At 30.4% G+C, this 21,490-nt stretch overlaps 1 protein-coding gene across 2 annotated transcripts in view; it reads right to left on the reverse strand.

Moving 5' to 3' along the window:
* Positions 1 to 480: 480 nt before the first annotated feature.
* LOC111619481 (protein TFG-like) overlaps positions 481 to 21,490 on the reverse strand; it is a 72,236-nt gene continuing 51,226 nt past the window's right edge. Inside the window, exons 4-7 of one of the 2 annotated variants that reach the window (XM_023361207.1) lie at positions 17,094 to 17,225; positions 11,798 to 12,061; positions 10,261 to 10,429; positions 481 to 1,024 (exon numbers count right to left, since the gene is read on the reverse strand). In XM_023361207.1, coding sequence (XP_023216975.1) covers positions 778 to 1,024; positions 10,261 to 10,429; positions 11,798 to 12,061; positions 17,094 to 17,225 — 812 coding nt within the window. In that variant the 3' untranslated portion in view covers positions 481 to 777. Of the gene's footprint in view, positions 1,025 to 10,260; positions 10,430 to 11,797; positions 12,062 to 17,087; positions 17,226 to 21,490 lie in introns of both variants that reach the window. The other variant, XM_023361206.1, reaches the window with a different exon arrangement.

Here is a 21,490-nt window from a genome sequence, read left to right on the forward strand (position 1 = left end):
TTTTTAAACTTTTATTGCCTTATTTATATATACAGTAAATATAGTGAGGAATATAGCAATATGCATTACAGCTAAAAACGAAAGTTGTTTATATGGGATAATTTGCCTAATTTGTTCCAATATTGAAAAAATAATAATCCCAAAATTTGGCTAAATTTATAGTGGTTGTTACCAAGTTCGAAATATTAAAAACAAAAAAAAAAAAAATCGGACGGGCACATTTTGAATCCTCCATTATGAACAGAAGGATCACCCTAATATGCATATATTTATGCAAAATCATTCTCAATTCTTTATCGCAGTAATATTTATTCATAATTCAAGATTTTACTTTTAATTTGCCATTAAAAGAAAAATAATACTATTGCTAATCTTTCCATGAAAAAAATTTTGATTTTTTAATAAATTTTTCCAATACCCTATAAACAATTTATTTAGAATACATAATTAACAATATATTTCAATACAATACAAAATATGCACCTTTATATACCTTTATTCTTTCTCATGCAATACCATTTTACACAATATCAATGTAGTATATAATTTAACATGGAATGATTTTTATATTTAATATACCAATAATAATTTTTATATTTAATATATCTATAAAAATTGATGCAGAAAAGAACAAACAGAAAACTGCAAGATGCAAAATCCTATACAAAACTGTTTATTTAAACTTAACAATAAAATGAGTACATATGCTCATTTGATTGTATCATTAGAAGTTACACAGCCCAAATCTTGACTTATATAGTATCTTGGCAAGAGACGTCACTGGTATCCTTGTTGATAATTTGCAACAGGACGAGGATAACCGACCTGAGGACCACGAGAATATGGATTTGGTCCTCCGGATGTTGGCGGAGCAACTCCTGGAGTTGGAGACGGTGAACAGCCAGCGGGCGGAAAAGGTTGACCCTGTTGATATCCTTGACTTGTAGCTGGTACTTGGTAAGTTGATCCTCCTGGTCCAAAACTCTGAGAACCTCCAGAAGGAGCATTATAAGGTACAGCTTTACTGAAAAATAAAATGTTTTCAGTAAATAGTATTAATTAATTAATAATTGATATTTGAATATATAAATTAGTTAACTTTTATATAGACATACATTCTGAAGCTGAAATTTAAAATCTCAGCAAAAATTTGTCTATTGTTCCAGGAAACCTTGATAGACTGATTCTTATAGCTTGTTCAGAGAAGTAACAATTCACTTTTATAGCAATTAAATTTTAATTTTTTTTATTCTATTTCCAATGATTATATTTTTCTAGAACAAATATTCAAATTATAATGCATCATGATTGTCCTCCTACATATTAATTTCTAAAATAAATTTGTCAATGCATAAACTTTGACCAAACAATCAATTTTTTTAATTGCTTATTTTTTTAACTAACAGGATGAAACTATTGCAAAAAAATGCTCCTGAAATAATAATTAACAGAATAAATTTTGTTCTGTTAAAATATTTCATTTACAAGTCTTTGTGAAGCCTTTTGAATCTATTGTTACTTTTTTTTTTATTGTGTAGTTAATATTTTCAATATAAAGCTTTTTTGAAAAATTCATTAATTGAGACAATGTAGCACTGAAGCAATGAGAATGATTGATTTAAAGTATGAAATTATTTATCAAACAAAAATTGTTAGAAATGGTAAGAATAATGAAGGAACACACACACACATATACANATATATATATATATATATATATATATATATATATATAATTAGTATTTTTAAAAATGTTTTGAGATTTTAAAGATTATTCAATATTCTATTATTGAAATATTGTAGCTTTTGTATAATTTTAAAAAAACTTATTGTTAGTTTATCAAATTGATGATGGGAGAAAAGATGAATTAATATTTGGATAGAACAAAGATTTATTTTTGAAGGCTAACTCCAAATTATACATACTTTCATTTTTATGTTGACAGATAAAATTATGTTTTTCTATTTTACTCATGTACAATTTTGAGAAAATGAACAAATAATAAAATTAAAAATATCAGCTTTTATATACCCTCATCAAAGAAGATTATATCACAGTATGATAATTGCCATTTTGATTTAGATATTTTATGAAGTAACTGAAAAGTGTATTTAACTTTTGTAATTTTTTGTAATTAAAACAGTTTTTATCTTCACTATTCTTTCTTTTCTGGCACATTAAGGGTGGAAAAAAATACAAATTGCAGCATCCTGGTTGAAAACTGCTAACAGATTAAGTGCTGATCAGCACTGTAGCACTTACTAAAAGTATCAACAGGAGTTATGCATGTTATTATTGCACCTTGTATAAAGAATGGATGTCACAGGAAAAAATTACCAAAATTACTATTAGAAAAAGGTTGAAAACATTGTATTATGCAGATATAGAACAAAATATTTAGTATTCTAAGCAGGTCTGTTGAGTTGGTAAATAAACACTCTGTCCCTCCATAAAATGACTTGGTATTTAATTTTGCTGGTGTTGGAGTAGAGGTACCTACTCTGAACTCTAAAAGGAGCCTGGGGCCTTTACCGAAATACTTTTAATATTTATAATTCGTATAAAAATATTTAATTAAAATACTAATTATTATTTATNTTTGTTAAAAAATTACATTATTATAAGAGGAGAAAGGGGGCGATAAAATTCTACATCTACATATATTCGACAGCATTTGCACTTCAATTTCACCGTTCCAGAAGAGTTAGTCCAACTAAAAAATGTGCAATCTAGCTAGCTACTTCAGCTCCTTGTTCAGAAAAGAAAAATATGTACTATGATCAATTAGTCTAGCTCATTCAGAAAAATAGAGTACTTATTTAGAGCAGGGATAATAAAGGAATGATTCAAAAATATTCAAATTCAATTGGGTCAAAATAATTTAACTACTAAACACATACTACAAAGAATACTATATATTTAATAAATTAAATTGATGCATTTTGTATTTAAAATAAATGAATTATAATAAATTTCCTAAAATCTTTTTGTATTAGTTTTATTCATTTAAATAAAAAAAAAGTAAATTTAAAATGCAGGAGTTAGAGTTGTCACATTTTTTCCAAACTGACTCCACAGCCCTGATTCTAAGTAAATAAAATTTTTATTGAATAGCCCAGCAGTAAATGTAAAAACTGAATAGTGTTAACTTGAAAAAAGATCTTATCACTAAATTTTTAATATTTATTTTATCAGTCTTAAATAGTTCATCTCACTTTGTATAAAAAAATTGTTCTAATTTTATGATAAAGTCAATATGAATGATATTAATTCATTTGAATCATTGTTAATTATTGAGTTACAAAAGGACTTAAGCTTTTAGGTAACTATTTTGGAATAAAGAAAAATCTGAACTATAGATAATTAATTTTATTTTCATTTATCATTTTGTTTGCAATGAAAAGAATTAAACGTATAAAGCAGTTAAATTTTAATAAATTAAACTTTACAAAATTTTAAGAACTCCTATTCTGGTATTCCTGCAAAAATTAAGAATGTACTGAAGCAGTTTAAATTTCAGTCAAAAATCTTAAATTTCTTTGTTGTTTTGTCAATATCCAATTTCTAAAGATGAAACAATTAAGAAATTAGAAATACAAGACAACTATACTATTTTATCAATGATATCAGAATTAAATGTCTATTCAAAATTTTGTTTTATATTCTGCATCCCTGTGGCAATAATATCTGATCATGCAAACAAGGTTCAGAAGAAATTTGCAGTATAAAAATATGACAATAGCCACAAAAAATGTAGTAGTGTCTGAACTAAGCCTATAAATATTAATCGGGAAATTCACCAAAATATGAGAAACTTTTGTTTTAAAAATGAAATTCAAATGTTGTATACATGTTTCTGACCACTATAGTAAATTGTTACATTGCTGCCTACTTACATGATTATACACTGCAGTAATAATACATATAATATTTTAACAAAAAATTATTTAATATTCCATATAATATAACCCATATCTATTTCTTTTTCTGTAAAGTCTAAGGACTGAAGAGAGGTCATTAAGACCCAAAATGCATTTCCTTTAATAAGAAATACATAAACCAACTGTTCCTTGCATGATGTGTTACTGAAGAAAAAAAGCCACTAGCTTTTAATTCTTAAAATTTATATTGCTGTTTAATTCATAAACTAGTGCAAAATATTCACAGAATATTATGGAATTAGTTTAATGCAAAATTTTCAGATTTTTCCATAGTTTCTTCTACAAACTTGTTTTACAAATTTATCTTCATCAATTAGTACTATAAAATCATGGAATAACGACATGAGAGAATGCCACCTTTGGAATATCCAGATATATTTTAATATATTATTAAAAGTAAAGCCTATGATTACCAACAAATGCTTAATTATAGGAGTCTTGACACTTATAATTATTTTTTCAAGTGGTAAAGTAGGTGAAATTTTAATTAATTAATAAATCGTCACAAAACACTTGTCCTTAAGACAAATGTAGAGCCATCACAAACCCTATCTGTAAGTAATCATTCTGCATGGACTTTTGTGTCTTATAATGGCAAAGTTATTTATCCAGCTGGATGAAATGCATGGCTGGTTACCCATTCTCTTTTTACATTCATTCCCACTTGATGAAAATTTAACTAGAATGGTTGAATACATGGACAATCTTGATGCATCATGTTTTTGTGTACATCACATACAGCTTCAAACCACTTATAAAGAAAATTCTGGCCATTATGGCAACCAACCACAGCACGATATCTACTTGAACTGGTTTTATAAGGCATGTCACCAATAAAAACTAAAAATTGCAGACCTACACTAATGACTAGCAGTACTTAATGATTGCCAAGATATGCCCTCATTTGGCAAAATTCAAAAACACATTCTGGAAACTTGTGGACAGAGAAAGTAAACAATGCAAATATCCAAAAACTGTTTTTGGATTTTAGCATTGTTTACTTTGCAATGCAAAAAATTGTTACACCTTCAATATATACTGTAACTTGTTATTTACATGAATATTTTTACAAATATACTTTTTAAATGTGAAATTAAGAAAAAGAGTTTATCCACTCCACAATGGAATCCAAAATGAAATATTCCTTGGCAAAATTTTTATAAATCTAAATTATCAATTATAGAATCACTTTTCATGTTACAAGAAATAAAAGATTTCAAATTAAGACAGAAAATAATTCTTAAAAAGTTTTCAAACATGGAATATATAAATTCTGATTCAAGCTTTAAAATGGATATTTATGATAAAAACACATCATATCTAAGAACTATTCAATCTGCAGTTTTTCAACTTGTACGAAAACTTTCTGAATGAATTAACAGGTGAGGATTTACTGTAATATAGTCTGAATTTCAATAAACTGATTAATAATAATAATAATATAAAAGCTTGAATTTTAAGGTGAGGCAACACACTTCTGATAGTTTAAGAGAGAAATACAAATGAAGTATTTCTGATCTATTTCATGTTTATGGAACAAATAAGCCACATTTGCTTGCACCTTTTTAATATTTCTCTTTTTTAATGATTTAGTACTATTTCCCCCTTTTTCCTAAATTTTTCTTATCTTAGTTATTATAAATAATAGATCATCATAAATTATGTTTTTACAGAAAAACAACAAACTCATTTATTAAATATAAAGTAATAATTTAGTATTTTAATATTTGTGATTTACAATAATGTCAGAGGTTGTAAACCTATGAGATTGTATTTCTAACATTTTTTTCTCACCATTTTGTAATGCTGAAAGTGCCAAGATCTAAACTGTACAAATTGACAAATTCCTTCAAAGATGAATGTATTGAAACTGATGGAAATATAATTCAATGTAATATATGTGATTCAGTTTTGTTAGGTTATGACAAGCATTTGTCATCTCAAATGAAGCAACATGTGGAGAAATTGACATGTAAACATTATAAGGAGCTAAAGAGGTCATGTAAATGGAAAGATTTTATAGGAAATTCACTAAATAATGCTGCCAATCAATCAGGAAATAAATTCTATCAAGATCTTGTAACAGTTTTTCTGCAATTAGGACTACCGCTGTATATAAACAACTCATCATCGAAGAATTTTCTGGAAAAATATTCAAACAGACTAATGCCTGAAAAAGATATTTAGACTAGTCTACAAGCATGTTCTTGAAAAAAATCATTTGTATTGTTGATGATATTGTTGATTGTTTATTTCATTATAGACAAAGCCATGGATATCTAAAATGATTTGTTTTAAAATGCACCAGTCACAGGTGATCCAATTACTCCAATGCTCATCAAAATGTATAAACTACCAAAAACTAATGCCTCGACCATCATGCAGAGTTTCAATGATGTGGCCAGATGGAATAAAGTATGACCTTGTATGGGAAGTGGCAACAGATCAAGCTTTGTATGATGCAAATTAAATGTTTAAATTGAGAGTATATCATACATAGATTCACAAATTCTGTGTAGGGCATTTGTGTTGAATACAGCAAAGCCAATGACTTTATATTAGAGATGAAAAAAAAATCCCTTTAAAATGTCCATCTCATCTTCAGCTGTATAGAGAAATAATTAATTTAAAGCTTCTTCCTGAATCTATAATTATGTGATAGAAAACTTGGTTAGCTGCAGGTGCTTTCTATTATGAAAACTTTACCAAAATAACTGATTTCATCAACAAATTGGATTCATCTAGCTCAGCAGCTAAGAATCAGTTTCAACAGTAAAGAAACTAATTCTTAATAAAGATTTGGATGATGAGTTGTAGCTGTGCACAAATAGAAATTTTTGTATATAAATATCTCAGTTGGAAGAACAAAATTTATAAACATAGAAACAGTGAAAAATTTTCTGTAAAGTTCAAGAAAAACGAGAAGAGTTTGTAAAAAGTAAATTAGAAGCAAATATTAATAAATTATTTTGGGATTTTCTGCAATCAATACTGTTTAATTTTTATTAACTACAACATATTTTCTGTTTAAAGATGTACATTTTTTGTCTCTATTCTATCCCTTTTTTACAGTTTTCTTGCATCTTTAAAATGTGAGCCCTACTTATTACAATATAACATAATTTCTTCAAATTCTTAATTATAATAATATTCTAAAAAGTTTTATTAAAGAGATTTTTCTTTTTATAGTAAAATGAACTGGAATAGTGACATATTTTACATGCAGAAGTGATTTGATAAAAATTTGGGAAATACTGAATGTCAAATTACAATTTCATATTCAACATTAAAATAGAGCATTATAGTGTGGTGAGCACGTGGTGATGATTGAATTCTCACAAAGAGACAGGAATATAAAACAATAAAACGCGCTTTATTTTACTGTATGAACATATATACAGGAAAGGTTCGTTGATTCCGACCTCCTTGTTCCTCACTTTAATTAAACAAAAGGGAACAAACAACACCGATTGTTGATTCACAGTGGAGCTAGACTTTTCTTTCGCGTAACAAAGGAGACACTTAATTACTAACTTAAAACTACTTATAACTAGAAGAGGAAAGGAAGAACAAGAATTAGAATAGAATGGGAGAACAAGAATGGAAATTTCTAGTAAGGAACGGGTACCCGAATGGTTGACTGCGGTGGTGGCCACTAGATGATTTCGTCTTGGGATTCTTTTCTTCTATGGGGACGGAGCACATGCGAGGACCCAAAGTTCGTCCTTTAGTCTCGGCTTTACCAATGTTCTTTTTCTCTTCCAAAGCTATTTCTATCTTTAGTGTTCTTCGTAACCCTTCCGGCCGAAGCAACACCGATCTCGGGACCGCTCTCTCCGACGGTCTTTCCTCCTCCGGTCCAAAGCCAAAAGTGTCCTTATCGTTCCCCACTTGCCCTCTGGGCTATCTTCACTCCTTTGTCCCGAAATTGGGTCACTGACCACCCACATTCAGACGAAAGTTCCAGAAAGTATAGAAACAGAACAAAGAGAAAGGGGAATAGAATATTCTTATATCTACATATATAAAATAAAAACAACAAAAATATACTGGTGTACCACCACAATAGTCAAAAGTCAAAACAATAGGAAATAGAGACAAATACAAATGCTTTAAACTTAATATCATTTTATTGTGGATGTTCCTAATATTCTTTGTAAATGCTTATCTGTTATTCATAACATAAGCAAACTGAATTTGTAATTGTTAGTGTAGTAACTTCATAAAAATGTATATACTTTTTTAATTTTACACTTCATACCATGACAAATAATCTGGATTTGTTATAATACAAAGTTTAAACTTACTCACTCACACTCACAACTTTGTGTGTATTGTATGAGTCAAGTTACTACTCTAATAAATGAACTGAATTTGCAGTTGTATTCTGAAAACACCAAACTGATGAGTATTTATCAAGTATAGGATAGCATGAATTTTCAAAATGAACATAGAAATTTCAATCTAATATTTTATCTTTTTATTTCGATGCTGACAACTAAAGATGGGTATGAATTTAAATCAACATTACACAAAGATTTATGATCTTGATTTTGAAATCATTTTTTCCATGAATTTTGATTTTACATCCTATTATTGATGAAGAATTTGCATTAGTAACACACAAAATATATTTTGTTGCATAATGATAATTTTTTAATATGAAGTTCCCTACTTATTGAAGATAAAATTTTACAATCATTTTGTAAAATTTTGTAAACCAGGGCACATTGATATAAAGGCATTTATTTGGAATGGAAAAGCTTGAACAGCTTGACCAGAATGTGAAACAAGATGCTACATACTGAAGCCTTCATTATGACTGTGCTTACACGCAGTCAAAAAAAGATATAATTTGACTGAATGAAAGACAAATGGAGTGTTCCTGATATTTATTTTTAAAATATGTATCCCAGTTGGTTGTCTATAAACTCTAGGGAGGAACAATGTATTTCACATGCTTGACAGACATTTTTTCAATAGCATCTACCTAACAAAATTTCTTACGAATGTAAGACTTGATTTGTGTGCATACTCCATTTATGTCATATAACTGATATTTTTTAACATTTTCAATATTCTACAAAAAGAATGAACATTGGGATAATTTTTGATTTTAAAATTTTGTTAGACATCCCACAAAAAGAATGTGGTGGTGTGGAGGACAAAGGAAGGATGACAAAGAAGTAACCATAAAATCAAACAGGATATTTATTCAACTACAGCTACTTAGTCCTTCGTACACCTGGTTCGTTTACACTAAACACACTTGATCCCAAACTATAGTACGTGCACAAGTTCGAATCCGTCCGACAAAATTCTATATTTTCATAAATAGAACACGTGCTCGCGACAATAAAAAGATTATGGTTTAAGATACTACGACTACTTAAATCTACCTTAATCTAGCTTATATGCTAAGGAAGAAGGGTAAAGAAATTAAGAGATATGAAGAGAAGAGATAAGTATAAAGGACAGATTTTGTGGGGGTACCCGGGTAAACTTGGGAGTCTCCGATCTTCTCTATATTGGTACTTGAATTAACTCAATTTCCTTCCTCTTGATTCCGTCTCTTGAGNTAAAAGTTCTTGTATGAATTCTTAATATCCCGGACGAGCCCCAAAATTTGTAGGAATAGTGATTGAGATAGAGAACTAGAAATGACAATAATCCAGCGCGTTCTCCAGTGCCACGTGATTGTCCTTGATGGGTATATCCGTCAATCACTGCAGAATGGTTAAAATTATTTCAACTTTCTTCTTAACTTTTTAATATAGAATAATTATTAACACAGTGCACTCACTTTATTTTATGTTAGTGATCTTAATTATAAAACAAGGTTTATATACAATTAAATACAATGATTTTTGGATATTACTAAAGACAGGTGTTTTATAAAAAGTGAAAAGAAACATTTTTTTCTTCAAAAGAATTTTCTTTTTGTTACAAAATAAAAATGAGAATAAAAAAATATATTAAATGAAACTTCTTTTATACCATGAAAAACTAATACTCACTATTTTACTAAAATCTATGGCAATGTTTTTTTGATACAATAGAGATTTTAAAAATGTTTAAACTCAAAAACTAAAAATGGATGTATGACCTCAAAAATATTCAAGTATGAAAATCTTTAAGTTTAAATAAATTAATATTCACTACTTTATGAAAACTTAGTATAGAATATACATTAAAAATTAATTTATATATTGACAAATATTATTTAAAGATTTGTTAAAATAACTATTCTGGAAATATTTAAGAAAAATAAATATTAGTAATTTATATGTAAGAACAAACTGAATATTTTTAAGATACCCAGGAGGTGGTTGAGATTGTTGTCCATATTGAGGATGAGGAGAAGGTTGAGATCTCATCATTTGATAGCTGCCATAATCTTGAGGTGGAACAGTTCCTGCACCATATCCAACTCCAGATGAATGTGCCATGCTGCTAGGCTGAGTTGGCGGTGTTGATTGTGGCATTCCTAATTAAATATGATACATTAAATAATTTAAAGTATTTTAACAGCTGTCATAGACAGTAGAAAGTTTATTTTGTGTTAAAGAAAAACACAAAACTCATTCACTTATATTAACATTCAATATTGAACTATATTTGCATTTGAATAATAAATATTTTTATTTATCTTTGCCAAAATTATTAACAAGACACATGGTCAGGTCCAGCATGAACATTTATGAAATTCAATGCTTTAAGTGGAATCAAGTTCAAAAGTCATGCAAAGAGAAGAGAAAGGAGAAAAATAATAGAAAATAAGCATTATAAAATAAAAGCCAGTCTAAAATAATAGTGGTTCCAAGCTGTATGTACAAGATGATTCACAAGGGTATAAAAAGCATTTTAAATATAGTCAGATATGTGTTAACTATTTAAAATTTTGAAAAAACATTAAAAATAATTTAAACTAATTTGTGTAAATATTCAAACAAAAATTTCTTTATAAACTTATAATTATGTATAATATACATAACTACCTATGAGATATCATACACTATTTTAAAATTTCCTATTGTCCTTTCACACAACAGTTGATAAAATTTTGATTTTGTAGTTCTTCCAAGAAAGGCAGTGTACATTGTTACTTTCTCAGGTTTACTTCACAAGAAGAAAATACAGCTATTTAAGGAAATAAAAATTTAATTAATGGAGAACCTTGGATGGATCTTTATTTGGACCAATTTCATTAGCAAAGTAGCAGAAAGTAGTGTGTAAACAGAACATTTCACAGTCAAGATAGAAATACTGTTCTAAACACACAATTACTTTAATCACCAAAATTCCCTTTATAGAGATGAAGAGAGCAAGTTTATAATTATTATTGTAAGTTTGTAGTCTACTAAAATTATCTTTATTGAGTCACATGTCTTAATTGTCAACAACACTGATTAAACCCTCATCAAAATTGATTTGAAAGTATACTTGAGACTATAATATCAAAAATAACAAGAAAGAAAACTCATTTGCACTGGTAAAAGAGTTAAAGATGATTTTATTAAGTTTACACAAAGAAAAAGCTTTTAAGTGAGATTATAACTATAATTTAAAATCAACAAATAACTTATAGCAGTCATAATTTGCACTCTCAAACAGACTTTAAAACACAGATAACCTGCCTGCATGTTACTCACGGGAAATAATTTATTAGTATACTTAATTATTGTAAAGCAAAATATCATATAAATGTTAGTAAAAGTATTTTGAAATAATGATTTCCATAAAAACTATCAAACATAAAATAGGATTAAAATAAATAATCTGGTGAATACAAATGGCACTTTAACAAAGTATAATATTACTGTTTAAAATAATATTAAACTATTATTAGTCTTACCTGCTTGAGGATAATAAGGATGAGGCTGAGAAGTTGGTAGTTGTTGCTGTGAATACATTCCAGGTTGCTGCTGCTGCTGTTGTTGCTGCTGCTGCTGTTGTGGTGGAATTGCAGACTGAGGTGGATAGTTGCCATGATAGGAACCAGGAGGCATAGGTCCATGTTGGGGTGTTTGCGACTGTTGCTGTTGCTGCTGTAATCGTTGTTGACTGGCAGATGATCCCAAACTTGAAATACTATCTGGACTACCAGCTCTGCCTTCATCTAAAATTGAAAAAAAATTTATCTTTGCAATTATCATTATTATTATTAATTTTTAAATGATAATATAGTTAAATCTTTTTAATTCAAACACTAGGAAAATCCAATAAATGTGTGTGAGATTCAAATTTTTGATAATTGGACTTCGAACTCATATTTGAGTTATAAATAAACACTTGGCTTTATTTCCATCATTTTAGTTTATACGTGACAACAGCACATTTCAGGCATAAAGCCCCTCATCAGTCAACTTGTATTTTTTCGATGGTAGTATTAATCCGATGGGCTGGACACATTATTCTTTGGATGGATGTCGCTGTTTCTATAATTGAAGTTTTCTATGTTGTTTTCGAAACTGTGCTTTGCGAATATATTGGACTTTGAACTCACATTTGAGTTATAAATAAACACTTGGCTTTATTTCCATCATTTTAGTTGATTTTTGATAATTCTTTCTGAAAATTAAGCTACCATATTTTTGTGCATATAACCTGGGACAGCATATAACCCATAGAAAAGTAATGAAATAGAAATAAGATCTTTGTATAACCTCCATCTGAGGAGCAGCCAAGGAAAACATGACACTATTATATAGTTCAGAAGATACTACCTCAAACATTAAAACATTGTTTTTCTAATCCTCTTCATTGTATATGTAATGTAGGAATAATGTATTGAGATAGAGAACTAGAAATGCCAATAATCCAGCGTTTGTAACCGTCTTGATAAAATGATAATGTTCTCGCCTTCACAACGTCTTTTTGTCCTTTCTCACTTTCGCACCATTACCAATTGTCATCTTTCTCACTTCTCCCATTACTTGTCCCTCTCTCTTGTTCTCCTCGTCTCCCCCGCACCCCTTCGTAAATTTATTTTCTTAACAGTTTAGGAATGTTACTTGTCTAAACTCCACATGTAATTATAACAAAAAAAAACTGAATATTGAATGGAATGGTGAGAAAAACTTTAATTTGTATCTTGGGGACACACATCATGTTTCCAAGATACAAATGCCTATCTAATAACAATTTTGTTTTACCATCAATTAATGATAATAAAATAAATTCAGAAAAAATTTTAAAAATTTTAATTTGAAATTAATTTTAAAAATTTATTACTATTATTATATATTTTAAGTCTACATTATTATCCAACAACACAGAGTGAACAGTCGTGTCCTCAGCACTTATCTACTATGGAGAGTTCTAATTTTAGTTCAAATTAGTGATATTGTATGATTTCAAAAAGATTTCATGTTTACAAAAAAAAAATTTATCATATATCCAGTTAATTGCTCATTTTTAATTTCAATTTGTATTCAATAATCAGCTAATATAAGTAAAAAAGAATTTTATTTTATAAATATTATCGGTAAACACATATCTGTGATATAATTTATAATTATTATTTCTTTTGATAAGATCTGTACAAAAAATAAGGACTGAAGAGGGTTCATTTGGACTTGAAATGCATATCCACATCCAATAATAAAGCCTATATCAATAAGAGTTCCTTGTGTGATGTAAGGTACTGAATAAAAAGCCAAACAACTTTAGGTTTTTAAAAAATTCTACATTATCTTTCTTAGTGTTGAAATTTTTTCCAGTAGTATGTTTTAAGAGATAAAACTTAAAAAAGTAGAATTTCTAGTTAAACACAAAACTCTAAGAAATCACTTAAAATAGCCAGAAAAGTAAAATTAAATTTTATTTTAACATACCACAGGAAAGTACTGTAATCATGTCAAATTGACCCTCAGGTTTTTACTTTTCTGGCTTTTATAGCTTAACACATGAATGTAATTTAAAAAACATCCAGAAAGTTGTTGCTAGATGTTTTTTTAAATTAAATTTCTGATTATTATATCTTATCTTACTAGGATTTCAGATGTTGCAGATTTTTTCCAACTGCCATCTAAAGGCATTAGATTTTATTGTAGGAACAATTTTTAGAATAAAATATCCTTTTCTTTTCCTGCATTTTAAATGTATTTCTGTCACCAACAGAGTAAAAATATACATCTATTGTATGTCCTGAGTTCTACTCAAAAGATATTTTGGAAATCATTTTGTCCCAGATTTTATCCCCAAGTATCTGGTAACTATATCTTACACTAAAATTAAAAAGTCAACAAAAAACAACCACCTCAGACTATACAACAAGCCACAATTTTACTTATAGAAAAACTAACATATACAGTAGTGTTAAAAGTCCATATTCAGCTATTGAAAAATGGATATTAATGCCTTTCAGAAGTAACTTCATTGGTGATGTTCTTTTGGCCTTGCATTGTTGATATTCTAACATTCATTAAGAATTTTTTAATTTTGAAATTATAATTAGTAAATATTTTGTTTAAATATAATAATTCTGTAAATTATATTTTGAATCTTTGCAAGTATTCCTACATTCTTTGTGAAATACTTACTTGAACTTATTTAATGCTTAAAATGCTGATTTAACACATATATATTTAAAAACCCACACAAACTGGAAATCTGGATGGGATCCATTCCAAATTAGTCCAGATTTTTAATGTTTCACTACAATTGAAGTGGCCAGCATGGATAAAAGATAGGGAACAATGCCACTTTTATTACTTATGTATAGGGAATTCGATCCCGGTCCTTATTTCTAATCCCGGGATTTCGGGATTATACTTAGTCAATCCCGGGATCATTTCGGTATTGAGGGTTAATAAAAAATAAGAAAATCTTACAGAAATCAACAAATCAAAATTTAGACAAAAATCAACGTATTTTACGGTATACACCTAGCTAATTTAGTCACTCTAACTAATCAGACTTAGAGTTAGGCTAAGCAGACTTAAAATCACTCCGTCTTCATGTTAAACATCACTGAGATCTCTTTAAACTCACATAAATTGAAAAAACCTTTATGTAACAAACTATGCAAATAAACGTTGAAAATTAACAAAAATCTCTCTTAACATCGACTAAATAGACTACTTTCATATAACAACCTAGTAAGTAGGTAGTAAAGTAAGTTTCTTAGCAAAAAGTATTTAAAAATAATATTAATCAGTCACATTTTTCTTAAATATAAAGAAAACTAATCTAATAGGAACATTCTAATTTGAATTGCGAAAATATGATCTGAGAAATAACAACGCATCCAGTGTCTCATCACCAAGTCTGCTTCTCAATTTGTTGCACATATATGCAGCTGCTGAGAAAACGCGTTTAGGTTTGATGGAAGTTGGAGGAATCGTTAGTAAATACTTATAAGCTTCGAGGACACGGGGAGGATGGAAGAAAACAGTCCGGTCGACACGGATCGGGATTGTAGGAGTAAAGGCTACAATCCCGATTGTTTCGATCATTGTAAGCATGTCTTTCTAAAAATAAACGCGTTAATTTTGTAAATTCGGTCTCTGTGTGAGTCTCTCAGCGTCCAGCAAACCACTACCCCGAAACGTAAAAAGACTTTCTCGCATCATCCTGACAGATCGCGGGCAAGGCGAGGGTCGTAACCTTTTCACCTAAGGTCGACCCCCCTAAGCGAGAGGCGTCGGGTCTATATTAACCACACTGGCAAAACAAGATGGCTGACACATTGACAGGTAAAACGCACTGAGTAGTGCTCTCGACTGCGCCAGAAAATCGATTGGCGCCCGCGAAAATTCAAAAATACAAAAATGAAGTATATTACCAAGTAACCCAGTGAGAACTGCTTGCCTATCATTTTAGTTGAAAATACAAGAAGTTTTATTCCAAGCAAGCATCGCAAGCCCGCTAGGTTAATTTCTGCTGCTTGCTTGGAATAAAATTTCTTGTATTTTATATTAAAATGATAGGCAAGCAATTCTGTTAAAAGCACTGGCACTGAACGTTTCGCTTCATGCAGTCTATTTTGCAACTTTTTTTAAAATAATGTCAATCCAGAAAATCTCGGGATTAGGAAAACTTAATCCCGAAAATTTTGGGACTGAAAAGTGGTCGGGATCCCGATTTTCGAGATCCCGGGATCAAATCCTCTACTCATGTACTGCTCAAGATAAATTATGAAAATTAGAATTGAAAGTTAGATCCCTATAGCATATACTGATACCATACTGTGCTACTTATAGAATGGAAACAAAACAAAAATAAACTAGCAATGAGTTGCTCAACTTTCCAAGCAACATTTAAAATTTTGGTGGCACTATCTATTATCATATTTTATTTAAAAAACTGTTTATATTTTAACTATTATAAAATGGCAAAAAGCTTAATTTTAAGAGTAGGAATGGGTTTTTATTAAAAAATTGTAAATGCTAATAAGAATTAAAAGCATCATTAAGGCCAACCCTACTGAAGATACATATGACTCCCATTATCTCCCCACCCCCTTCACATTTAACCACCAAAATTTAACATCAATCCCCTAAGCCTAATAAACAAACTTCCCTGCAAAATTTCAGAAATTTTTGACAAAAAGCACAGGAGTAATTAAGCTTCAAAGAGGATGAATAAAATTGTACCCTACCCATACACATACTAACATTCATACATACAGAAATTATCCCCAAATTTGTTTTTGCATTTCGACGTTTTAAGATGTTCTAAGTCCAAAAATGTAAAAATTTTGGAAGGTCTTTTTTTGACCAATACTTTCCTGTTATATAATAATGGAAAAGTAAAAATGAAATCTATTTAAATAATTAAAATTTTCATAGCACTCTTTTGAAATTACATATTTTTAGTATATGCAACCAGATCAATTCTCATGTTATAGCTAAATGATATATTGTTCATGTTAGTTTCTTTGAATTTGTTTAATCTAATTATTTATACCTATCAGAATTTAATTCATTTAAGAATTAAGAAAAGAGAGTTTTATTTAAATGTTGATAAAATACTTCTGACTTCAGGAAAGATTTATAAAATTTTTTTACCATTATCAAATAGTGCTTTAGAATTTAGAAATATAAATCAGAAGAATTTAGAAATATAAATCATATGTGTTAATATTAAAATATTATAATAATAAGTTAAAAACATAATATTTTAAACTGTTTTACATATACCTTTACCTTCTTGAATGCCAAATGAAGATGCAACTTTTTTTTCATCATTATTTTGCTTAACAGTCAATGGATCAAATTCTTTTGGAACTTTACCTCCATTGGGAGGAACTGTTGCAGTTGCTGCCTCACTTTTTGAAACTATAAGAATAATTTTAAATAATTTAGTTAATACAATGTTTTAAATAAGAATTCTAATAAAATATGATAAATAAACCTGATACTTTAAAAATATAAAAATTTACTTCAATGAAACAGTAAATCATTAAAACACATTATTATAAAGATTTTAAAAGAAACTTTTCTTTTAACCTGATCATAATCATGAAATATGTATTTCCCGATTACAATTGAGTTAAATAGTTTGTTAAAATTTTTGTTGAAATACATGAATATAATTAATTAAAGGAAACCAATTTAACTTTCTCTAATTTAATTATTATCTGAACTGATACAATAGTAAATTACATATATAAGGTCTGATCAAAAAGTATCCAACCTGAGGTCAGAAAAAAAGCGTATGTATCTATTTGGTTCAAATACTACTTCCTTTCAAAGTAGGGCCCTTCTGAGTTCACACACTTCTCCCAGTGATGCTTCCACTGTCATTTATCAGGATCTCCATCAGGCACTTCATTGCATTAATCTTGAACTTTAAAGCATTTGAGATTAGCAACTCAATGCTTCATTCAACTCAATGCTCACATCCAAGTCATTTCTTCTGTTGAATTATGCTTGTATGTTTTCAGTGCTTTTTTCACTTTAATTTTGGTTATATGTACTATATCGTATATTGTGTGTTATTTGTCAATTTTCAACAATTTCTTCCTGAAATTTTTCTTTGTCAACAGCTTTTGGGCACCCTATATATACACACACAAATGTATATGCATTACATATATGAGGGTTGTCCCAAAAGTAATGCACAGTTAACTCTAACTCGAAAAATATTTATTGAAGAAGATACAAGTGATTACAGGCCATCAAAATAATCCCCTCCCTTATCAATGCATGCTTGCCAGTGGCGCGGAAGTGCTTGGATTCCGTTCAGCATCCCCTTCTTATTGTGCATCTGAATCCGTCGGGTCACTTCTCTTTGAAGCTCTTCCAGCATCAGAAAACGCACCCCCTGAAGGGGTTCCTTCAGCTTTGGGAAGAAATCAAAGTCAAGTGGGCTCAGATCAGGACTATAAGTTGTATGGTGGAGCTGTTCCCAGCCGTATTTTTTGAGTTTGATGCACTGATGTGCAGCATGCATTATCATCTAGCACTTGTGTTAAAATATGATGCGTGCTCATTTCCAAGATTCCTGTCTTCGCCTCAATTTCTCTTACTGTGATTCTCCGGTTGCAATGATTAAATGTTTGTGCAATGTTTGTGTTGTCAGCTGTTACAGTAAATGGCCGCACTGCACATGGATCATCTTTGATGCTTGTTCAATCTTCTCAAAACTTCGTGTGCCACCCCTATACTGTGCTACGATTCACAGTAAACCTTCCACATGCTTCTTTTAATGTGGTATGAATTTCAGGCACTTTTTTTACCATACACTGTTTCGATGCAAATATACACACATTGCTCTATTGCGGAAATTTGACCCGATGGACTGTTCTTGTTGCCTTTAGGAATTTTTGGCATTTTTTCCTTTAAACAAATCCTACCACCACATGATACCAATGTGTTCATAAGACTTCAATCTACACACTGAGCTTCAATCAGCTGTCTATGTTGTCTACAATGCCCGCTAGAGCACGTTGTGCATTACAGTCGACCCCCCTATAAGATAGAGATATGTTCCATTCTCTAGGAATCCGCTTTCTTACGAATCCTTCCAATCACAACCCGACACGTATCAAGTTTACGGACTACGGCTGTTTGAAAGATTTTCTTCCATAAAATTAATCGATTCTAGACTAATCCGACTCAACATTTCCAAAATACGTATATATTTTTTGGGAATAATCCGTATAAACTACGCTATAAACAAAAAATTGTAGGATTACTTACCGAGTGTCACCATTCGACATTGCCATTGCTCAACATTGTTTTCGTCGCGGAACAGCTCAGCAAAGAGCGGCCGATTTCTAACAACTTATTTTTCTGTGAAAACTTCGTAGAACTTCGGAGACATCATTAATATAAATAATTTTAATCGCCGTTGAATAAGAAATGTTTCTTTCACAAGAAATGTATAAAATTACAGTACTGTATTAGACTTACGGTACCTAATTTACATACTGACAGACGATAGTTAGCGTAAAAATCTCCGTAGCGTGGCGCCACGCTAGACGGCGGAAATTATATATTTAATTATAACAAAGTTACAATAAGTTAATATATAATTATATATACAGTACCTAATTTATATATAATTAATATATAATTATATGTACAGTACCTAATTTATATATAATTTATATAATACTGTCCAGACGATAGAAATCTCTCCGTAGCGTGGCGCTACGGACGGCGGGAAAGTAGTTCGGCTTCCCGATGACGTTTGAGGTGTTTATAGGGAACTTTTACTATTTTTTACGGATACCGGTAGCAATTTTTTCGTAGTTTTATAGGAATCGTAACTATAGGGACCGTAATTATAGGGGGTCGACTGTACTTTTGAGACAACCCTCATATATGCATACACAAATACAAAGATAAGCAAACATAAATTGCAAAAAAAAACTTAACATCATACTCAGTGTGTCTTTGCAAACATAAATTATTCTAACAATGAAATGATAAGGCCAGATTGGACTAGAACTCAGCTAATTAGTTTCATAAATACTATTTTATTTGGACTAAAGGATGATTAAGCCACCATTTTGTATTAAATTTAATAATAATAATAACTCACCCATGGTTTCCACCTGGTTGTGGTGGGAGAGCCCAGTAATTTTACTGATCCATAGAGTAATGCAGGCTGGGGCATAAGCTCCTGGCAGGGACACCCATGACAATAAGGTCTAGGGGAGAAATAAAGCTAATAGTGACCACACGCACATTCTGTGGAGATATTTATCATGGTAGTAACCAGATCTAAGTAGTGATACTGGCTTGGATGTAGCCTGGGTTAACAAGGTCCGCATTTGTGGGTTAGGCAGAGACTTGCATTTGAAAAATAGGCCACAGTCTCCCTTGGTTACCAGTGGCAAAAGCAGCACAGACCCAAGCATGGCTACTGCAATGCTCTCAACAGATGTGAGGAACAACCTAACCTTTGTGTTTCTGTGGCAATGCACAAAAGCTGGAAAACCATGCCAATGGATGAAATGGACATCAGAAATGAATGAGTTTATCATCCATACTTACTACACTGTCAGGATGAAATAATCTAGATGTACGTTTCCCGCCCTTTTTGTTTTCAAACGAGCAACGGTCGTTTGAAAACAAAACTCAACACTGTAGAAGCTTGGATCAAGTAGATTTGGTAGATTAGAACTGGTAGATTTGAATCCATGATCGCTGATTGGTTAGCCAACATCATACGATCAGTGGATGCCAGACAGCGCTATGAAGTGCTGATTGGTAGATTAGCGTTTGCTTCAATCCATATAAAAGGATTGGATTTAGGCAGGAGAAGAGAGTTTGTCTAAGATCTGTAAGGAAACTCAAGTTGATCTGACTTCGCTGAGGTTTGTCCAAGTTTGTCTAGCTTCACCTAAGTTTGCCTAAACTTGTCTAGTTGAGTTGTTTGGTCAAGCAGACTTACTGAAGAAGGTGGTTTTGTCTTGCTGTGCAGTAACGAACATCTGAAGGAATACACATCTATCTATACCTGAGGAATACATTGCAAGGTGCTCTTTTCGACAGACCTGTTGTGGAATTAATTGGCTTTTGGACTTTGATTTATTTTGTATGTGAAATCTACGTTGTAAATATCCTAAATATTGTAATTTGTATCTCTTGTGAACATTGTAAGTGTATGTAATTTTATTTGTTATTATGAACGTTTTGTGAACTATGAACAAAGTGATTTTTGAACTTGACTGGCGCAGTCTCGACAGGATATATATAAGGACCTTCAATAAGTTCTCGCTGTTTTTTTGTGAAAATTAACACTTTATTTATAAAAAGTCGTAATAAACACGTCACTGAAAGTATTGTCCATCACTAGCCACTACTTTCTCCCATCGTTCTGGCAGCATTTGAATTCCATGTCAGAAAAACGACACGTTTTTTGAAGCTATCCAAGAATCAACCCATTTTTTGGCATCTTCATAAGAACGAAAGTGCTGCTCAGCCAGGCCATGTGACATCAATCGGAACAAGTGATAATCGGAAGGGGCGATGTCTGGTGAATATGGCGGGTGGGGTAGGACTTCCCATTTAAGCGTTTCCAAGTACGTTTTCACCGGTTGTGCAACATGTGGCCGAGCATTGTCATGTTGCAAAATCACTTTGTCGTG

This window comes from Centruroides sculpturatus, unplaced genomic scaffold (genome assembly GCF_000671375.1).
Source record: "Centruroides sculpturatus isolate CEXI.00-Female unplaced genomic scaffold, Cexi_2.0 scaffold166, whole genome shotgun sequence".
NCBI lineage: Eukaryota > Metazoa > Arthropoda > Arachnida > Scorpiones > Buthidae > Centruroides > Centruroides sculpturatus.